This window comes from Lissotriton helveticus, chromosome 7, assembly GCF_964261635.1.
Source record: "Lissotriton helveticus chromosome 7, aLisHel1.1, whole genome shotgun sequence".
Classification (NCBI taxonomy): Eukaryota; Metazoa; Chordata; class Amphibia; order Caudata; family Salamandridae; genus Lissotriton; species Lissotriton helveticus.
The window spans coordinates 110,523,366-110,546,934 of NC_136068.1; the positions used below are offsets into that span (position 1 = coordinate 110,523,366).

Here is a 23,569-nt window from a genome sequence, read left to right on the forward strand (position 1 = left end):
GATACGCCTACCCTGTGTACCTGACCTAAGTCTAATACGAGGGCGGGAATAGAAAGTTACAGTTTAAGTTAAGTTTGTTTTTGCCAAGTGAATAACTTAAGGAATTCTCTGTGAGGGGTTATTCAGTTCTGTACCTGGAAGTTAGGATGAATGAGGAATGGTATCTCTTTCTCTGGTCTCGATATTCCAGGCTGCCTGCGAGGGCTACCCGGAAGCGCCGGTGCTTGGTTTCTCGGCAGGAGAAAGCAGCTTCTCGTTCTCAGCGCGTCAGAAAAGCGGGGCTGCTGCCAGCGGGGTCTGCTCTGCTTCTGGGCTTCGGCAAGTATGGCTGCTCCGTCTCGTCACCACGCGTGTGTTTGCATAGGGCAATATCGGTAATATTTATACCTTTAAGGTGCCGAGATTGACGTAAGGATGGACATAGATACGTCAATAAGGATGTCATACGACTTGCTCGTTAGCACATTCTTTTGCTGAAGTTCTCGGTGAAATCAAAACAATGGCCGCAGGGTTTTGCCCAGGTTGTCATAGGTTTGATTTGTTATGAGAACTCCGTATGCCTTATCAGGGGCTGGAGGAATATCGCTTGTCTAATTAGATCGCAAGCGTTATGACCTAATCAGATAACACGTTCCTGTGCCGTAGTGTGACTGCGTCAGATAACGGTATCTGCATCATGGGGATTTTCTGCCTCATGGGCTGATTACTAGTTAACTTGTTAGTTTGTTTAACCAGAATAGGGTCAGGAATAGGGGGATCGATTCAGAACCTATAGGAATACATCACACCCACTCCACGCTAACTATGGTCATATTTACTAATCTATGCATAGTATAACATAGTACAACATACTATAGAGTATAGTGTATACCTTACCACCCCAAAATACATAAATGCATTTTGAAATTTTCAAATATACGGAAAAATTGCAGTCATATGTATTGTATGCACTCAAGCTATGGAATAATGCTAAAGTAATCACGCATTTGTATACATTATTGCTTATTTGGTATATGAGAAATTACACATGAAATGGCTCTTAATACAGAAAAAAAGTTCGAGACCATTCCATCACAGAATAAAATATTTATGAACATACCAGCGGGCAGCTAATGTCTATATGCTATCTAAAATTTAGAAATCTTAGTTCTTTAAGAATAGTTTCTTACTTTAAGCAGAAGATAGTGTCCCGAAAAATATGCAAAAATATTTTGGGGCTGCTGAAAAACTTGCTGTCCGTGAACTGGAGGGAAAATTGTTCATGTGACTTTATTTTTAAAGTTGAAGGCCGAATTCAGGGAACGCCGTGTGCGAGCTTGCTCAAAAGTCTCTATTCCTGCTCTGGAGAGAACATCATATCATTCAGGCTTTCGAAAAAGCTGTCAACAGCTTCCTGGGAAAGTTCCACTAACTCGGAAATAGGTGTAATCATGCATTCGTGCGCATGATTGTCTCCATTGACATTCTGATTCGCATTGCTGACAGAAGGTCGTACCTGATCGATGCTGCTTTCATCTTGAACTTCACTACCCATCAATCGTAGTGGTGAAGCTTCCACGAATGCCGTCATCAGGATTGGTAGCCTTTGAGGGCAGCACAAAGCATGAACCTTGATCGGGCTCAACAATGTTTCTGCATCCATTGGCGCATCCGATTGTAGCGTCAGACAGGTGTCTAACACGCATTCTTCTCCGCATAGCAGACACCTTAATACAGGTAAAACACATCTTTGCCACATTGGTCGAAATGATAGAAACCAAGTCATGTTCAGGTCTCTAAGCCGGGAGAGTCCCAGGATTTTTGATATCCGGTCCCGGTATCCAATGGCTAGGATTGTTTCTTCCCTTGTCGCAAGAGTTTTGTCTGTGACATGGGTTGCCATAACGAAAAATAAGGACTAAGAATAGGATTCCTGCAATTAGTCCCAAGATCAGGGGAAGTCCGCCAAAAATCGAATGGACGAAATCTGGAAAAATACCCAGTATGGCTTTGAATGGTGTTAATGCCATAGAAAATACTGTCTTAAATACCTTTGAGACCCCATTGGTATCAGAAATATTTAAGATTTCATTAAGGATTTCCGCGAAATGTATGGGGGAATTAGTTGATAACAATGAATGTATCTCTGCAGTCGTCCTTGCGACTTGGAGATCATATGTTTCTTTTGATGACGAGAGCCTTGTAGGCGTCTGAAGAAGCACTGTTTTCATTCTGCTTAAAGTATCTATTCGAATAGAAGTAATTTTCAAATTGGGCCATGCCCTTGCCTCCCTGTCTGGAAAGGAGCTGGGGAACAATGAGCGTCCACAGCACTTGACCTTCGCAGTCGTAGTTACGAGATAAGGAGTCCCGGGCATAAGACTACAACATCTGCGATCTACAATTAGAATGTAACTCCCATTATAGAGTCTTTGAAAGAATGGTTCTATTTCTGTTGCAGGTGCGCCTTGCTGGTGACATGAAAGGTTGTATGAATTCCCTTTCTATCAATCTATCAATTTTGTGTTGGTTATCATGGTTTTTGTTCCTGTCTTGTTTGACAATTTAAAATAAAATGTTTCAGCATTACTTGTGTTAAACCCTGAAAAATATGAATATTTGTCGTAAACGGTTCTTGAGCTCCCTTTTGGAGGTGTTGCACAATGTTCCCATTGATTATAATTTAAAACATTTCTAGGTTGTGCAGATTTATGTAGAAAATGGTTACCATAGTGGTTATAACAGTACATACTATCATAATTTGTAGAACCCTGCAAATAATCATGTTTGGTAAATTTAGCAGACATTACTAAGTCAGACATCATATTATTAATGCTTTCAAAGTCCCAATCATCAGCAAATGAGTTTGGTTTTACAAAGTCACTCAAGGAGATCTTAATTTGGTGTGGATATTTCAGGATTTCGACCGGACCATAAATTTCATAGTCAGTGTTGTCCCATGCTACCCCACCCGGTATAGGATTGGCTGTGAAGTTGGCTGAAGAAAGTTCTCTTTTCTCGACGTGTGAAGATGTGTGTGGTTTGAGGATCAAGTTGATTTTCTGACTTGCTGTGTCCATTTTAGCATATTTTCCCTCAATGAAGCGTCCCAAAGTTAGTACCATGATGAGCCAAAGTATGAGGATAAATGCACCAAAACCCACCCAAAATTCAATCCATGGGGAAATCAGATATGTTTCTTTCAGTTGTTTCAAAAGTTCTTTAGCTTTATCTTTAAAGGTTTTTGATGATGGCTGTGTCTTTGATTCACTGAAGCCTTCAGAGGAATCATCGAAGTTTATGAAGTAGCCGGATGCAGTTCTGTCAATTGTTCCAATTGCTTCAGGATTTCTGTTTCTTGCATGTTCACTTGGTACTTCACTATAAATTGGTGTGTCTCTGCTAAATGTTTTTATTTGGGTTTTCAGAGGTCTGAGTTCTATTGCATTGTTGCATAGTCCTTGTTGTTCTTCTGTAGGCGTTTCGAATGTGATGAGCCTCTTCGATAGGACCTCTGTACTGGTAGCAAACCTTGGTGTTCTGCTACTTATTGGGAGTCCACTTGGCCTACTGTTTGTTATCGGCCACATGATTGTGGTTTTACCAGGTCGATGGATACAACTCGGTTCTCCTTTTTTCCAGCAAGTGGCGGTAGTACAACTGATCTTGTCCCGTTGACAGACAAGACAGGAACTGCTTTTCTGTAAGAAGGCCCAAATTCCTTCTTTACCGCGATCTTTTCCCTGACTAGATCCCCGACTTTTGGAATCCAGACAGGTCTTGCTGGGACAGGTGGTGGTTCTTCAGTGGTTGTTGGCTGTTGTTTCAACTTTATGTTGCTCAGGTCTTTTCTTATTTTGTTTAAGTCCTGCAAAATAGCCAAACGGTCTTTGATATCAAAGCTTTTTTCTTTCACCACTGAAGTCTGACTGTCAAGGTCAGAGATTAACATCCTAGTTCCGAATAATAATTCGTACGGACTGAATCCCTTCAGAGAATTTCTTGGCAAGTTATTTAGACTACGTTGGACACTTATTAGATGTTTGACCCACCCAGCTCCCGAACCTAATATCCTTTCCGTTATAGATTGCTTTATGCCTTGGTTTTTTCTTTACACCATCCCGTACCCTCAGGAAGGAAGTGAGAAGATTCCCGCTGGGCTATGCTCATTTGGTCATGTTTCCCCTCAGGCTGGAGGGCTAGAGTGAAAACAATGGTCAAACGTAGCATGCTCTTAGCGTATATGCCATTTAGACTCGCAAATCTTTGTATAACAGTCCAGACGTCAGCCGAGTGCTGAGGATCTACATTATAAGTGGAAACTAGCCTGTATATGTTAATCGCAACCCTTCCTTTTTACTCTTGATTTTTTCTGGAGCAAAACGGCGAGGTATTAAACTGTTTCTCTCCCCACTGCGATCTCTGTTGCAGTTTGGGCAGTTTTTTACAAACATGGTGTGACGCAGGCTCATGCCTGGCCACCAGTACCGTGATTGTAATTCTTCCAGAGAATCTTTTAGTTTGAGGTGTCTGAGACCCTCGCCCATATGTGCGTCTGCGATTAACAAGTTTCTCCTGTCCATGTTTGGAATCACTCTATCCCCCACTCCAGGGATTCGAGCAAAAGGGACGGAGTTTGCATCGATTATGTATGTATAATTGAGTGGATAGTTGATCGGTAACGCTGAGCAGTCGCCTTTTGATGACGTTTTCACCGCCAGCACTGTTTCACCGTCAATGTATTTTAATGTACGCTTTTTTCGAACTACGGGAGCCGATTTAGTGGCTGCCGCGCTGGCTGTTTCAGCCAATGAATTCCCTGCAACGTGAAGGCCATCACGCTGATGACTCAGTGAGTGTGTCACGTGAGTCTTTGGTAGCTCTTTCTGTAAAAGAGCTATTTGTTCCCAGAGCAGTTTTTGCTTTATTGGTGCATCTGTGTCATCTTTGTAACCGTTTTGAATCCATGTCTGCAAATCGCTGTTATATGATTTGACGCAGTAATATGAATCTGACACTATAAGTGTCGGGAATTCGCGATCCGCATTATCTAGCGCCATTTTCAATGCTAATATTTCAGTCTGTTGTTCTGAATTAGTTTCTACTGAGTGTGTTTTTGTTAATAGAGGTTTTAGTTTACCTCCACGCCACACTTCTTTTGTAATCTCACATGTGGGGTTGTATGCTTGTTCTCCCCAAACGGAGGGTTGAGCATGTCCGTTTGTATAGATTACACAGGCGTAATGTCGTAAAGGCAGAATGTCGATTGGCAGAGGGAATGTTTTTTCATATTCTAAACTTTCCATCTCTTCTAGTTCTAGAAGATTGTAAGCCAAGCTACACTTGATAATTCATATCCTACGAACAGGACTGTCAGATGGGCAATTCTGGATTTTTTAAAGTTGAATTTGTAACCCTCTGCTGCGAACCCAAGTATTATGGTGTTCACTCTCTTTAAGTGAGTCTCCAAGTCATCATCTGTTAAGTAAATGTCATCGACATAAGATAATGCTTCATCATCATATATTTGTAGTAATTCTGTTACTCTCGCTGAGAATACCCCCGGGCTGTTCTTGTACCCCTGGGCTAACCGACAGAATTGTTTTTGAGTGCCATTTATTGAGAACGCAGTTAAATATCTGCTCTCTGGTGCTATGTTTTGACAAAAGAATCCATTAGAGATGTCTAATGTTGTTTTGTATTTTTTGCGCACTATGTTATTCATTAGTGCAGCACTGTGTGAGTTTTGCACTGCAAAAGTTTTGCAACATGTGTTAAGGTGTCGGTAATCCAAAACTAGACGATATGAATTGTCTGGTTTGGAGACCGGAAACAAAGGGTTGTTCATTTGTGAGGTGCAAGTTTCAATCACCCCCTGGTATTCTAGCTGATCTAGTATTTCATTTACCTGTTTTTTAGCTTCTTGCTTAATTGGGTACTGCCTTTGTGCAGTTGGTTGTGATTTTAACTGGATTTTGTGAGGAGGAGAGTCCTCATCCCATCCCACGTGATTTTTATATAAAGCAGGAGCTAGAGCTACTGCCCACTTTCTGGCAAGTGTGTATTTTTTATGAATTGGGATACGATTTGAGAAGGCAGGCATAATTACTTGTTCGCCATGAGGGCACTCCCTGACAAACTCTGGTGGCCAGTCTTTTTCAGCTAGAAGGATATCATAGCCCTTGGAGAGATTATCCCAAAATAGTCCCCTTATTTTTCTAGTCTTATCCCCCTCTATACGCAATGTTATTTCGTATATTTTGTGAGGTTTGCAAACTCTGGTGTCCGCAGTTTCCACTTGAAGATATTCATTCGTGTCCACTGTCTCCAGATGATTCATAAGGACTTTGCGAGCTATGCTCACTTCTGCTGCGCTGTCTAGCATTGTCTGAGCCCATTCCCCGTTTTTCAGTTGTGTCCTCAGTATTCTCGGCATTGTTAACTACCTTGATACTGGCTACCTTCTTTTTTGGAAATTGTAATTTCTTTTTTAGCTGAGCAGGTTCCTTGTCTTTGGACTTGGCGTGCTCTTCTCTTTGTTCTGATCGTCCTCTTCTTTCCGATTTCTGCGAGGAAGTCTGAAACGATTGAGAGGGACGTGTATCAATGTCTTGATATCTATCAGGCTTTTTTATATTATCCCTATTTCTAAGGTTATATCTTTTCCCAGAGGGGTCACTCTGGGGTGACCTGTGTCTTTGGTTCGGAGATTTTTCTCTTCGCCTAGGAGACCTTCCTCTGGACTGGAATTTCTTTTCTTTAGGATTGGATTGTTTGTTTCCATCCCAGCTCTTTTTCTGTGATGTTGAATTATTATTAAAAAATATTTTTTCAGGACTTTCAATCAGTTGTGGTTTTACTGGTATTCCACCTAAACTATCTCTACCTAGTTCCTCATAGGATTTTTCTATGATTCTGGCAATTTCAGCTGGTTGGTCTGCTATATCTGTCTCTTTTAACCTCTGGCGGATCGCCACGTTTGCTGCTTCTCCCTTTATGTTGGCTAATAATATAGCCGAGACCTGCTTGAAGTCTTTTAGTAATTTCATACCAAGAGTTAAAGCGGGTTCTGGACCGTATTCGTCTTGAATTTGTTTTAGCACATCTGGTATTACCGAAATGGATGGAACACCGTGCGTTTTTGTGTAGATGGAAGCAAAGACTGTACCCCAAGTGTCACAGTCCTCTATGTGTGGTGCGATTCCCATTGGGAGACAGATAGTCAGAATCCTGTGCTTTTCTAGCGGGGTGGTGTCTGGAAACACCGCCTCTATTTGGGTGATTTTCTGCGCCAACCAGAATGGTATTTGTTCCCGTTTAGCCGGTACTTTACCTAGGCAGGATTGGATGTTCTGTGGTGTAATTTTATTTGTGTTCCCCTGGTGAGGGGTCAGCTGTGGAAGTTTAATCGCTGGCTGAATTGTTGAAGTCCGCATCACATACTGGACTAATTGTCTATGTATTTTTATTAATTGTTTTAGCTGTGTTAACAGCTCTGCTGCAGACATCCCATTGATGTCTGGATGTGGTGTGTATCCGGCTAGGACCGGCCACGTTGCTCCTGGTCTACCTAAAGGACCGAGCCTGGTGATGTGATTGTTATGTTTTAGGGCGCCATCAAATAAGAGCAAATGCTCTTGAAATTTGAGTGGTACTTCCACCTCCTCGAAAGGAGTGTACTCATTAGGAGGTTCCTCTATTTTGTAATAGTAGAAGTACTTTGTTACAGCATTTGCTGCTGGAAAATGTATCCATGAATAGTATACCTCTGTCTGCCGACATTCGTGTGCCTCAATTACGAATATGACTGTGCCACCTCTAGGTGTCAGTCCATTTTCTATAAGTTTTAGAGTTATAGATCTCCTTTTGATGACCGGGATGAGTATTATATCCTCGTCTGCTGCCTGCATGGTAGCATCAGCTGCTGCGAGTTCAGTTGCTAATCTAACTGCCTCTCTTTCATCCTCATTGTCTGACATTTTACTGTCCAAAAGGTTATTTTGTTTGTTTGCAGATCAGGTTTCTTATGGAAACAAAGATTAGATGCACAATATTTTGGAACTGTGTATCCTTCAACGTTGACTATACCAAGAACCATACATAGGAGTTCCCTCCTGCGAGGTCTGGCGGATATAACCTTTCACCCACTCCAGACGTCTTTGGAGTATTGTGGGAAAAGGGGTCTGAGTGAGAAAGCACGACTGAGTTACTCTAAATGTCTTACGTTAGTTTTATCGCCCTTTCCAAACACGTTGGGCGCCATGTAGTGTAGCTCCTATCATCCCAATAGGCTCTGCGCATTGGAATAATACCTACAATAGTAAAGGCCTAGACCAGACGTTAACTAGGTCTACTACTGTCGATATTAGACTTAAAGTTTTGGGTTTGCCAGCTTAGCTCAGAGTTCACTAGAAACGTTCTCGAATGTTCAGGAAAGAATTAACTTCCCTGATTAGACAAGAAGGGATTTAGTTTCTGACAACCATAGAACATGACAACTTTGCTCTCCCCTAATCAAGAGTAAATCTCGAGAGTCGTGTGAACAAAAGGCAATTTATTTTACTCAGTCAGTACGTGCATTCTTAGTCTCATCAGATTGTAGAGAAAAGGAAGAGACGGGCGTGTTCAATAAAAAGGTGTTATTTATTGATCAGTCTCTTTTCTCATACAAGAGAAATGGATCGATATTATTGCAATACTTATAGTTAAGTAAAGTGCATACATTAAAAGCAATAGTATAAAATAATACTGTAAAAACATTGATATGGTTTCTAAGCCATAAGATGTTTAAAATGAATAAAATATATTACATACACATATACATTTGACAAAAACGTACTCAACTGGTGTTTCTAGATACGCCTACCCCGTGTACCTGACCTAAGTCTAATACGAGGGCGGGAATAGAAAGTTACAGTTTAAGTTAAGTTTGTTTTTGCCAAGTGAATAACTTAAGGAATTCTCTGTGAGGGGTTATTCAGTTCTGTACCTGGAAGTTAGGATGAATGAGGAATGGTATCTCTTTCTCTGGTCTCGATATTCCAGGCTGCCTGCGAGGGCTACCCGGAAGCGCCGGTGCTTGGTTTCTCGGCAGGAGAAAGCAGCTTCTCGTTCTCAGTGCGTCAGAAAGGCGGGGCTGCTGCCAGCGGGGTCTGCTCTGCTTCTGGGCTTCGGCAAGTATGGCTGCTCCGTCTCGTCACCACGCGTGTGTTTGCATAGGGCAATATCGGTAATATTTATACCTTTAAGGTGCCGAGATTGACGTAAGGATGGACATAGATACGTCAATAAGGATGTCATACGACTTGCTCGTTAGCACATTCTTTTGCTGAAGTTCTCGGTGAAATCAAAACAATGGCCGCAGGGTTTTGCCCAGGTTGTCATAGGTTTGATTTGTTATGAGAACTCCGTATGCCTTATCAGGGGCTGGAGGAATATCGCTTGTCTAATTAGATCGCAAGTGTTATGACCTAATCAGATAACACGTTCCTGTGCCGTAGTGTGACTGCGTCAGATAACGGTATCTGCATCATGGGGATTTTCTGCCTCATGGGCTGATTACTAGTTAACTTGTTAGTTTGTTTAACCAGAATAGGGTCAGGGATAGGGGGATCGATTCAGAACCTATAGGAATACATCACAGACCTGTTCTCAAACCTTCCTTTGTCTCTATTGATGTCTTGGGCCATGAGTAAGCTTCTCATCAACTAGGCCCAAACCCGATACATGAAACATCACTGAATCTCATTAAGGTTGATTTGGAGGTTTGAAGTACATGTTGCATGCAAGTGTTGCAAATTTTGTCAGCCTTTTGTTTGAGTGGGCACAAATCCATTTATGAGCATCCAAAGCTGGTCTAAATCTGGCTTTGCATGACACTACACCTATGTCTTGGCCAGCAGCCTTCCATGCTCTTACAGAAATCAGTACATGCCACACATTTTTATCATTTTTCGAATTTATTTCAATTTTGCTTCTGTATCGCCTGCCCAAGAGTGATATTGATGGACTTCAGCCAATAGTTTGCTCTTTGATTTTGACCTGATATAGAATGCCCCCTCATCCACACCCCAAAGCACAGATACTCTACGTAGAAGGGGAAAAGTAATGCAGGGCCCACAAAAACATAAAAGACTGCACCCGCTATTAAAGGCCTTTTAAAAAGCTGTCTTTTGGATTACTGTCAATGAAGTAGATTTCCCATAGCTATTCCACCCCTCAGAGCTTTCAAGCAAAATGGCTGTTCCCTTGTGCCAGTGACCAAGGGATCATCACTATAGAAGGGTCTTCTTCAGGTTTACACCGTCCAAGGAAGTGTAGTGCCTGGAGAGGGCAATTCAAGCCCCATCCATTTAGAGCTTTGTGAAGAAGAACCACAACTGTTTGAAAAAGAGCGCTAAGAAGTTCAATGTTGTCTTTTCTTGCTTTGAGAATGCTGGATAGGTTTCAGAGGCAGACTGTCCTATTTCAATATCAGGGCATCTCTTTAAAGTACACATTGAATTCTGACATTTTATTGTTGACCTGAGGTGGCCATTTTGGAATGCTTCATGCCATTCAGTGTGTTTACACTGTATTTGATATCACAACAACATCAATCTACTACATACTTTTTTTTAGCGGGATGAGGAGACATGCCCTGCTGTTGCCCCTCCCTGCACTTGCAGCACCGAGGTTCCAGGTCCACCGGGGCCACCAGGCCCTTCGGTAAGTACCATTTATTATTTTATCATGAAATCGCATTCAATGACTCACACGCTCACCCCTTCCCATACTTTATTTCACTACATTACTCACTCAAATGTTGTTGTATTATACAATTGAAGGGGAAAACACTGGTCAGCTACGATCTACATTCATACTATACATGCTGCAGCACATACATTATGTAAGGATGAGTATTTGTCTGTATCCAAGATCCTCCAGGGATGTCATCAGTTCATAGTGCACATGAGAAACACAGTATATGTCCTGCTAGGAATAATCTGCAATAGGAAAAATGTTTGAGCTTCAGCTGGGAAGCAAAAAGGTACAATGATTGATGACTTTGGGCAGTTTTAAAATCCAACTGGCCACTTTTGTCCACAATATCCCTATACCTAGAAAAAGGTGGAAACGATGATGTCTTATCAACGACTATCTGGGATTGAGGTGCTTATCTTTGGTAACATATTCAGACACTGAATCCATGGAGGATCTAAAAGCAATTCTTTGCCTGTTGCTGTTCTATTGAAAATCATGATTTCTATGAGATGATTTGTAATTCACACATCCTATAAATTGTGAACCAAATCCTATCATGTTCTCTAATAATTGTGTTTTCTCTACTCTGTAATTTGAGTAGTAAATTATAGAGGGTTTTCAAAAAAATATAAAAAATATTAGAGTCTTATATAATACTAACAGCCCGCCCCAGCGTTGCCTGGGGCAGAAAGGGGCTGGGGGCAGTACACCCGCTCCCGCCCCGACCCCCTCACGCACCGACTCCCTCCCGCTCCTACTCCCTCCTGCCCCGACTCACTCCCACCCCCCTCCCGCCCCGACTCACTCGCGCCCCCCTCCCGCCCCGACTTACTCGCGATCCGACATTTTCCTTTACTGCTGCCTCCTTCTTGCCTCCCCCTTCATCACACAGTCTCGCACTGAACTTTCCCTTTCCTTACCTGTGCCGCCGCTCCTCACTGCACAGCCGCTCGTCACTGCACCGCCGCTCCTCCTTCATCGTCATCACGCACGTCGCGTCGCGGTCATCATGCACGTTGCGTCGCGGCCAGCGCTAGGTCCCGGCCGGCGCTACTTTCAGGGGACTACTTTGTTTACAAAATAAATTTTTTAAATTTACTTTTTTATTTTTATTTATATAGCCTATGTCCATCTACACACCCTGACATTTTCCTAGATGTATCGGGTGTGTAGATTGGCGCTGTGGTTCCCGAGTTTACCTGGCCAAAAGGTGCAAGTTCTCTCTTTATAATAGTAGTATAGATAATAAAAGGGTTTCAAAATACTATAGAATGATAGTGGCAAACAAATTCTATACATATTAGTGTAAGAACATGATATGTTACCAATGATGTACTATATACACTTTCACAGTACTGTAGAAGAACTTTTTCTCAGCTGTTTCCTTCATCATTCCTGGCCATCAGTAATTTTGACTGAATCTCCTAAATGAGTTCCCATTATCCAGCTCATGATTTTTCTTTACACATTCTTCTGATTTCTGCAGAATAAAAATGAAGCATTTTCTTGAAAGAGGAGGTCCACTCTGTGCTCCTGATGATATGGTTCTTTTTTCTAGGGGTGCCAAAACTACTGAAATTACAAAAAAAGAAAATATAGCGTTACACATCATGCTGCAATAATAATTACTTAACCATCTGGAATAAGAATTTTTGGTTAGAAGAAATCGAATATAAGAAAATGGTAACGGATGTATCATATGCCTGTATTCATATCGGTTGTGCTCACACACTACCTATATGAATACAGGCATAATGTTTAATAGACTAAGAGCCTGATTTAGATCTCTTGGATGGGTTACTCTGTCACAGTAGTGACATATATCCCATCTTCCAAAATATAAATCCCGTAGGATACAATGGGATTTATATTTTGGCAGACGGGATATCCGTCACTGTGTTGTGATGGAGTAACGCGTCCATGAGATCTAAATTAGGCCCTTAGTCTATTAAACTTTATGCCTGTATTAAAATCTGTAGTGTATGTAATTTGAAAAAATCCCAAACAATTTCCTTATATTCAATTTCTTCTATCCAAAGATTCTTATTCCTGATGGTAAAGTATTTCTTGCAGCCTCCAAATGTTGACGATAATTCTTCATTTGCCCCCTACATTTGTAATAAATTCAAAATGCATAGCAAACAGCCAGGATGTGATAATTGGGGCAAGGGGCTCCTCTGCTCTCCATGTTTGTGGTTTAAGGGACAACTAACATACATAAAAAGAAACAAATATAATAGAGTTAATGTTGATCACTGTTGACAATAACTAAATAATGCAACCTTAAGGTCAGGTGCAATATTTCTTTCTTCAATTTCACTTACATTTTCAAATATTGTCTACCATTAGTTTTCCAATTAATGGCAATGTTATAAGACATGAAACTAGCTGCATGGCAAATTAATGCATTATTTACTTTCACTCATATTTTATGAGATGATTTATTATCACTCAGGGTTGTGATACTGAATAATATTTAACTCTTCGAAATTAAAATGTATCGAGAGGAGCTCTTCCCATTTTATGTATAAATACAAATCATTGGTCTTTTGGCCATTTTGAAGAAATTTCCTGATGTTTCTGCATTTTATTTAACAGTATAAATATTTATATATACATATATATATATATATATACAATATAACCCTTATGTGATTGTTGAAAATCCATAAGAAAGATAAGCAATGACTCCTTTCTTAAAAACACCAAAATAAACCCTTAATTGAAGATATTTAAAAATGGCATCTAAATAGAATTACATCTCATCAAATAGAATCAAACTGGTAATATACTATGAGGGCAAAAAATGTTGTGCAACTGTCTGTATACAAAGAACCTGCACCCACCCCTTCCCCTTCAGTAAGCTCTTTGGGTAATTTTGATGTATCCATATTCGGAAGCACCCTTACTCCCCATTAAAGCCCAGATTTTTCACCTACCACACATACACCTCACATACGTCTTGCACCAGTTGGAAGTTAATTTTTTTAATATTGATAATCCTTAAATTCTGTCTCAAACCCATCTGTTCCAAATTATTTGACCATTTCTTTTAAATTTCTGGACAAAATGATATCTTAGCCTCTGTTATGACAACCCACTGTCTTACCCATGATATAGCTGCTATGACATTGTTTGTGAAAGTTTTGAATCTGTCTTTGATCAGAATAACGTCCAGCTCTAGAGCAACAGAACAGTAAATGGTGTGCTAAACTAGGTAGACAAGATATTCAAATAGAAACTTCATTACTTATGGCCAAAGATCTATTTTTGTCGGCAAAGTTGGTGGCTCAACATTTCAAATCAATTTATAATCTATATTATACCCCGGATAAGGTGTCTAAATGGTCGGGAGATGTAATAGGTAAATGCTTTCGGTGTGGGTTCACTTCAGCGGATGATGTTCACATCTTCTATACATGTACTGTGTTAGCTCCCTTGCTGTCTCAGATAGAAAAATGTGTCTCGGCAATTGTGGGCAGTCAGATACAATTATCAGTAACGCAGATATTATTGGGTGTTGAAATGGGCACAGTGAGTACTAGCATCCCGAAGAAACATGTTAAACTTATCTTTTTAGTAACTGCAGTGTACAGGCTATGTATTGCATCTGCATGGCTGCAACAAGAACCGCCCGCTTTTGAAGCCTGGCGGGCTCGCTTTTTTTCGATACACAATATGGAGCATAGTCTCTATGCCTTAAAGAGCTCCCGCAGAAAGAAGATCGGGGAACAGATTTGGGGGTTAGTTACAAACTATCTCGAGACGTAAACGGGGGAACTTATCTAGATTTTGTATAATTTCCTTTCTGGATTTAATTAAGATTCCCTCCTTGAAAACTATACTTAGCAATAGTTTTTTTTTTTCTCTTCCCTATTTCTGTTCTCCTATATAATTCTGTTCATTCACATTTTTTTTGCTTCAAAATGTCAAGAGTTGGAGATGTACTAGATTGAAAAAAAATTGTCTTCCCGTTTGTTTTTTTTTTTCTGTGCTTCTGTACCAACCGACTCATGTGTTTCTGTATAAATAAATAAAAAAAATTTAAAAAAGAATAACGTCCAGCAATCATATATAGAAAGCCAGATTTTGGACTGTGAAGAGGGGTTCCGCAAATAAGAAAACCCAACATGAGATTTTGAGTATGAATGAATGAATGAATGAACAGGCTTTTATATCGCGCAGCTATGCCCAATGGGCGTCAAGGCGCCTAACTCAAAACAACCTAGCAGGGGCAGTCAGAAACAAGAACTTACTGGTATGCTTTAATGAAATACCAGGTCTTCAACGCTTTCCTGAAGAGATCAAGGGAAGGCTGTAATTTAATCTCCAGGGGGAGTATGTTCCATAGCTGGGGTGCAAGGATGGAAAAGGCCCTGCTCCCCCATCTAGCCTTCTTAGCGCGTGGGACCACCAGTTGATTTAGCTCAGATGAGCGCAAACACCTGTTTGGAACATACCTCGTAAGCAAGGATCCCAAAGCATCAGTCGGACCTGCCTTTAAGGCACGGTACGTGAGGCAGAGAAGTTTGAATGAAACTCTTAAAGAGATAGGGAGCCAATGGAGACTCTTCCTAGCCAAGGTCATAGAGGACATCCAGGGCAGGGCCAGTACAAAACGCGCCGCCGCATTCTGTACAACCTGCAGGCGCTGCAAAAGGCACTTGTTGGTCCCGGCATAAAGTGAGTTGCAGTAATCGAGCCGTGACCCGACAAGGGCAATAGCAACCTGCTTACGTGCCTGAGGGGAAAGATAATGGACAATTCTTTTAAGAGTCCTAATGACACCCCAACAGGTGGCCACGGTCCTATTGACCTGGAGTTCCATAGAAAGCCGGGTATCAAAAATGACGCCAAGATTCCTTGCAGAATGTGTCGGAGTGGGGCAGATGCCTAAAGACGAGGGCCACCACTCGCCTGACCACAGGCCCTGGTCTTTCCCAAAGACCAGGACTTCGGTCTTGTCGCCGTTCAACTTTAGGGAGTTGAGAATCATCCACTCTGCAACGAGTTGCATGCAGGACCTAAAGTTGAACGCGGCGACATCCACCGAGTGAGTCAGAGACACCATAATCTGCGTGTCGTCAGCATACGACACTACCTCCATCCCCTGAGATCTTACTAGTCTTGCAAGGGGGGCCACATAGATATTAAACAGGGTCGGGCTCAAGGCTGACCCTTGTGGCACCCCGCATTGCAAAGACTTTACAGGGGAGAGGTAGTCTCCAAGCGTTATACGCTGCTCTCGTTGGTGAAGAAAAGAGCTCAGGAGACTAAGAGCCGGTCCAGCTACCCCTGCCTCCCTTAGCCTGGATGTTAAAGTCGAGGGAGACAGGGTATCAAAAGCTGCTGTAAGATCCAGCAGGACTAGCACGGTAGATTGACCCAAATCCACCATCCGGCGGATATTGTCCGTGACCATGGTCAAAGCGGACTCCGTGCTGTGAAGCTTTCTAAAGCCATGTTGGGACCCATCCAAGAACCCTGAGGAGTCAAGGAAGTTGGAAAGATGGCAATTCAGGTGGGCCTCCAACATCTTAGCAGGAGCCGGCAAAAGGGATATTGGCCTGAAGTTCTTCAATATACCCGGATCCAGTGTGGGCTTTTTGAGGAGAGGTTTTACTGCAGCTCTCTTCCATATCGCAGGAAAAATACCCTGTTCCATGGCTCCATTCATTATTTCCAACGTCGGTGGAAGAATAATGTCCCTACATTCCTTTAGTATTTTCAAAGGAACCGGGTCCAGAGGAGAGGCTGATTTTGTTTTATCTAGGAGGAGGTTGAGTCCCTCGAGGGAGAGTGCAGGAAACCGATTGAAGGTCTGAGGGGCAACAGCCTCCCAGGATTCGAGAAGTTTAATTCTAGAGGAGTTCGTCTCACTCAAAGAGATCCTCTGTAATTGCAGAGCTAGATAGATATCATCTATTTTTGTATAGAAGAAATCTGAGATATTATTACATAGCTCCTGAGAAGCAACTACAGGATCAGGAGCCTGGAGGGAGCACAAAGAGTCAACGATCTTAAAAAGCTCTTTAGATGATGTAAGGGAACAGGTTAAGTGTGTAAAATAACCCTGTTTCTCCTTAATAACTCTGTTTTTATATTCTCGTAACAGGCCCTTGTATGCTTCTCGATCCTTGGGATCCCACGATTTGCGCCATCTCCGTTCTTTCTTTCGACATTTTTGTCTAAAAGCTCTCAGTTCATCCGTAAACCAAGGGGCTGTAGGCTTAAGTCGCGCCACCAGTTTGGATGAAGAGGGGGCTAACTCGTCTACTGCTTTATTCATAGAGACAGTGAGTTCTTGAGCCGCCTCATCCACCGACCGCTGGAGAGTGATATTAACATTTGGGATGAAAGGGGCCAGCGCCTCACTCGTAAAATTCCTAAAACTTCTTTTAAGACGATTCCTATTAGTACCCATGTTACCCTTCGTACAAGGAATGTCCAGAGAGAAAGGGACTGCTAAATGGTCGGACCAAGTTATCGGTACCGGCATGGAGACAGTTAATCTGGGGTCGTTGGAAAATATCCCATCAAGGATATGCCCCGCTTTATGAGTCAGGCGAAGTACCTTTTGAACAAAATCACATGCCTCAAGGGAATTAACCAAGGAGGATGTGTCTTTAGAGGCCATGTCTTCCAGGTGAAAATTCATATCACCCAGAATGGTAAATTGAGATCGACCAAAGTATGGTTCCAGGATTCTAAACAGATCAGTACCAAAATTGGTTCTGGAACCAGGAGGCCTGTATAAAAGGATTCCTGAAAAGGAGCTCAACGAGGCACTCGCAATACAGAAGTATAGGGCCTCAAAAGGATCCGAGGGGATGGATAGGCTTTTTATAGTGCAGGAGAGTGTGGACTTAAAAAATATAGCCAGTCCACCACCTCTACAGCGCACTCTGTCCAGCCTCTGGAATGCATATCCATCCGGTATAGCCAGTAGGAGATCATGGCCAGAGGAATCCGAGGCCCATGTCTCGGTAACAAAGACCCAATCGGGTTGACTCATATTTACAAACTCATGGAATTCTATACCATGCTTGATGAGAGACCGTGCATTAATCAGAAAACCCTGTTTGGGTTGGGAGAAGGGCCGACCAGGAGGAGGGAGAACGAAATTGCCAAAAGCCTGAGTGAAAAAATTAAAAGAAGACTTACACGAAGGACAAGCCCGTGCCTGACAGATGGCCTCCGGGGAGAGCCGATGATGGCACTGATGTACAGGGGGTCTAAATAGGAGCAGATCACGCACCAAATCATCCCTGGGATGACACGTAGATACAGCGAGAGCTCCGGAGTCCAGCACGTCCCGCAGCCCGTCCTCAGCGCGGACGGGCGCAGACGGGCTGAACTCTGGCGTAACTCCGGCGTCAGTCCGGCGTCCCCGCTGCGCGTGACCGCTGCGCGTCAGCATGACCCGTTTAAATACACGCCTAGCGTCCTAACGACGACTAGAGCGTGAAGCCTACCTGCTAGCGCCAAAAAGCGGCACCATCTACTTCAAAGATGGCGCTGCTGCGAGGAGCTACGCCGGGAAGCGGACCCGCCCAACAGCGGTGTGATTCACCAAGTTAGAGTGTAGGTAAGGGCCAGGCACTAATATTAAAACACACAAAGTGATAAAAGGCGCAAATCAGGAGAAAACGAAGTAAATTTTAAAACTAGCAGCAGCTCAAGTTCTGAGGCGCACAGCGCGCTGACACAGGTCAAATAGGGGAAACATCATTTACCACGAAGGCATTACCACTACTAACGTTTACCACGTGACACTTACCACGCAGGGTGCCTTCCACGCAGGGAGCCTTCCACGACGTCTTTACCACGGGCTGGGGGGGAGACGTGGTATTCCTTCGAGTCGTTCTGCGTGGGCTTGGGGGGCAGAGGGGGGCTGGGGGGGGTCTCCCCCCCAAAAAATAACAAGCGGGGGGCAGAGGGGGGCTGGGGGGGTCTCCCCCCCACAAAATAACAAGCAGTTTACTTTAAAAAAAAAACGAACATAATTTTAAAAGAAAAAGGAAAGAGCCTCCCCCAAAGACGTGCCGTGTACGTCAAAAAAACAGTCCTTTTTTTATTTTGGTATACGTGTTTTGACGCTTGTTTCAATGGAGGATGGAAGTAAGGGCTCGTAGAGAAAGACGTGCAGGTAAGACGTTTCTAGGCGTAGTAAAATCCTACGTTGTTAATACCAGCGTGGTAAAGCCACTTGCGATGTAAAATTCGCGTGGTAAAGCCATGCGTGGTAATTGAAATCGTGGTATAATCATATATTCGTCAAATAGCAGCTAGGAGGGAAAGCCAACAGATTTTCCTCGTTTAAGTACACGCCTAGCGTCCTAACGACAACTAGAGCGTGAAGCCTACCTGCTAGCGCCAAAAAGCGGCACCATCTACTTCAAAGATGGCGCTGCTGCGAGGAGCTACGCCGGGAAGCGGACCCGCCCAACAGCGGTGTGATTCACCAAGTTAGGGTGTAGGTAAGGGCCAGGCACTAATATTAAAACACACAAAGTGATAAAAGTATGGGCATGTTCCACCAATAGAAAATTCATTTTTGAGGCATTGAAGTTTTTAAATTATGTCCAACAATGTAAATTTTGAACAAGTAAACAGTTTAGGATACTTTACACCTACAGTGGAATCCAATGTGGAAAATATAATAGTGGATGAAGATTGTCAGGGTGGGACATTGGTGGTTGGACATAATAATCTCTTACACTGTGTGAAGCCTGTTTGAGTGTTTGGACTTTGTATTACTGAATTGGTTTGCTTTTCCTATAGTGTTCAATTTAAAGAAAAGTAACACATTTCTTTGCTAACTCTCTTCTCATTAGGGAGGTCCAGGGCCAAGAGGGATAAAAGGAGAACAGGGTGCACCAGGGCCTAAGGTAAGCAGCTATTTCCCAGCAATCTCTTTAGTTTCTATTCCACAATGAGCATCCTTGTTTACAACTGTAATCCTATATGGTAAGTTATTCCTCTGTCTTTTCCTAGGATTCAATTTCTCGAAGTTGGAAATGTTTTCATACAAATGCAATGACACATAAAAAGTCGCATATTCAATAGGGTATACTATTCAGATATTGGATGCAAGGTAATATATTAGGGACCAAGAACACCATATGTCACTAGGAGCATCTAATCATAGAAGCAAGAGTCCTCACCCACCAGAAGGTGGCATGCTTTATCATTGGGGCTGCTCCTCGTTGGGCTGGTGCTGCAATGCCCAACGGGACCGAGAAGGGGCACTTTACCAGAAATCTTTTGAGTCACCTGAAAAGGACTGGATGTATTAGTGAATACCAGTATAGGAAGATTGGATTTTAAAGTGGGTTAAAATTGACAATAGATACATTGATGTCTGTTTAATTCGGGATAAAGAACCTTTGTCAAGGTTAAAGGAAGTATGAGAACCTAGAGGAAATAATGGCTCCAATTTTTTCTATGAATGACCAGTCTCTAGTACTAGAAAAGTGGGTGATTAAATCAGATAGAATTTTTGGTCAGCATGTTTCATGTCTCTGCTGTCCCTAACTATCAAATGGCATTTCATCAGGAACTGTCAAAATATACCCAATCTTTACTTAGGGAGGGTATCCTAATTGAGTGATAAAAAGGAAGTGGGCCTCACCTCTGAGAGGAACATTAGAAAAAATGGTTAGATTACCAAATTACACCCCTATATGTAGGTTTAAGTTCCACTACTATGTACCGGTGAACAGTGTTTACTTCGCAGGCGATACTTCGCATGCCATTACAACGCGTTGTTAGTTCGCATATCTTTACTAGGCAAGTCGGAACGACTTGTGTTAGGGGGGAGAAGGTGTTGGGTTTAAAATCCAACACCTTCCCTAATGTCCTCACAAACTGGAGTTGGAATAGTAAATTATACTATTCCAACATCCAGCGCCCCCTAATGCAATTCGTTGTTCCGAATTGTGTAGTAAAGGTATGTGAACTAACAACACGGTCGTACTAACGACCTACGCTGTAATGGCATGCATACTAAATGCATGCTAAGTAACAAATGCTATTCCTATGGACCCTCCTTTATTAAGGAATGGTCCCCTTGGAGTATGTGGCTGACCTAATCTCAGGATTGTCTCTGAGAGCGATGTGATGGCTGATTCACCTACCCATCGTCCGCGTCCCCAGAAAAGATGCATTCATGCATTTGGATGTTTTCCATTCACTACTCATTTCTCAAGTTAAATCCAAATATGGATGCACACAATTTGGTAATGATACCCAGGAGTGATTAGAACCAGGCAACATATGGTATAGACAAGTGAAAATTAAGGCCCCCTCCGCACTGGGTTTGTGTTGAACAATCTGTAGCATAAGCGCTGTTATGGCTGAGCGATCACCTCATTAGCAACTGATAAAATGCTACATTTTGGGCCCAACTCTGCTGTATCTTGGTGCATTTTTATAGCCACACTCCAGTTTAGAAAAGTTACCATTTTCAAGCCCAACACACTATCTTTAGTGGGGAGTCACTTTGTCCTTATAACTTAACCACTAATAACTGCCTGTAGACATGATGCCAATGATGCAGGTTAGATGAAGGATGGGGTGTACAGAGGATATAACATTGCTCACCTCTAGGACTGAAACACATGGTGCTTTACTCTAACTTAAAGTAAGGAGGCACATGGGTATAGACACATCACAGATGGTGAAAGCAGAATTCTGCAGAAGCAGCTGAACCAGTCGTGTTCTTATGACCCATCCCTCTTTGCTGGTGATGAATAGGCAGCTAACGTCATACTACAGAAAGGAAAGATGCCCTTTGGGCACAAAGACCCGTTAGTTTAGTTGGAAATTTTGCTAAATATAAATCTCTGGCTGCATGAGTTCCTTGCAGTGTTCTGTGCAATGTAATCCTCTCAACAGAACTCTTCCTAAGGACGTTGAACCTGAAAGACTTATGGTCCAACAATAATATTTGTAACTGTTGGACCTCACCCTTTTTGAAGGGTTATTTACAAACTTTTTGCCTTCTTCCTCCTATTTTTTCTGACCTGTGTTTGTTGGTTCTAGGACTCTGGGCACTTCACCACTGCTAACCAGTTCTAAAGTGCATATGCTCTCTGTCTAAATTATATTGATCATTGGTTAATCCATGATTGGCATATCTTATTTACTAGTAAGTCCCTAGTAATGTGCCCAAGGTGTGCCCAAGGCCTATAAATCAAGTGCCACTAGTGGGCCTGCACCACTGAATGCGGCACCCACATCAGTAGCCCTGTAAACATTTCTCAGACCTGCCACTGCAGTGTCTGTATGTGCCGTTTTAAACTGACAATCCAAACTGGCAGGTCCACCCACTTTGCCAGGCCAAATCTACCCATTATTACATGTACGTTACCCCAAAGGTAGGCCCATGGTAGCCCATGGGTAGGGTGCAGTGGATGTAAAAGGTGAACGTGTGCTGTTGTGTTTTACATGTCCTATTAGCGAAATACTGATAATTTAGTTTTTGGCTATTGTAAGGACTATCGCTCCCATAGGGTAACATTGGGATTGCCTTGAAATATAATGTAAGCATAAATTCCCATTGGGACCTGATAGAGATTTGGAGTTTGGAGTCTGAACTCACAATTTAAAAGTACCTCTTTTGGTGAAGTTGGTTTTTAAATTGCATGTTTGAAAATGCCACTTTTAGAAATTCTGTGCCTCTGCCTGTCTGTAGAATCCACGTCTGGGTTAGGATAACAGTTGGGCTGTTGTGCATTCACTCTAGATAGGCACACAAAGAAAGCTGAGGTGTCCCTTGCATATCCTAACGGACCATCACCAGTGATTGGCCATCACCAGCTGATGGGCCTTCCTGAGCTAGAGTGGTAGGAGGAGTTGTCACTTATGCCTGAATAGGGTTGTACCCGTCCTCACACAAAGCTGTCTCCACCTACCTGTAGTACGTCTGGAGCTAGGTCAGGCAAAGGCAGGGTCTTGTGCCCTACAAAGACTTTCCTTTGAAGTTTGCCTACTTCAGAGGCAGAAAGGAGTATAAGTATTTGACATCTGACACTCTCAAATCATAACACTTCTGGGCTAAAGGACATTCTGCCAGGAAGAAGAGCTGGATACTGTAGAAGGAACTGATACTCTGCCTGTTCTTTGTTGTGCTCACCTGCTGCTTGCTGCTTCTGTCCTGGGAGTGAAAGGACTGGGCATTTCTTTCTACATCCTTCTTCCAAGGTTCTCTAAGGGCTTGTGTGTGCTTGCCTCCTGTTAAGAAGTCTCAGGGCCATCAAATAATTCACCCACCAGTGCCTGGGCTTTTCTGCTGAGAGTCCTAACTAGTGGCACCATATCCAGTACATTGGCCCTTGGACATAGAAGGTGATGAACTAAAGGAGAAAATGCATGGATTGACTCCCAGCGTCTATTTTTATCGATGTATTGCTACAAACTTTGACGCATCGCCACTGCCAGCACTGGAGCATGGTTCCCAATCCGCGCATTGACCACAGCTTTCACCGCAGGCCCCAGCTTTCCATTGCAGTGTGTTAGAAGAACTGCAGCAGCATGAGTAGTCGAGCAGCACATCACCGAAATCTGAGATGCACCGTTCCAATGCAGCACCTGTTTCGCAGCTGTAGAATCAATGCAGGGCCTGCATCGCCTCTGTCATATCGACGCAGTGCATCTAAATTGCAAAGCATTGTCCCTGGGCACTGATTTTGTCATCTACACAGCCCAGCAGTAAGGAACCGAGGGCGCGTGTCCTAAATTCGATGTCTCACCTCCCCTTCCAGTAAGGAAGCAATGCATCACCTCCCCTGCCTAGCAGTAGAGAACCAATGCTTCACCTCCCCTGGCAGTAAGGAACTGGCGA

General features: G+C 42.8%; 1 protein-coding gene across 1 annotated transcript in view; it reads left to right on the forward strand.

Annotated features, from left to right (window-relative positions):
* The window catches only part of COL20A1 (collagen type XX alpha 1 chain), a 511,940-nt gene that overhangs the window by 405,154 nt on the left and 83,217 nt on the right, over positions 1-23,569 (forward strand). Inside the window, exons 30-31 of the mRNA XM_078651638.1 lie at positions 10,600-10,686; positions 19,560-19,613. Coding sequence (XP_078507764.1) covers positions 10,600-10,686; positions 19,560-19,613 — 141 coding nt within the window. The remainder of the gene's footprint in view (positions 1-10,599; positions 10,687-19,559; positions 19,614-23,569) is intronic.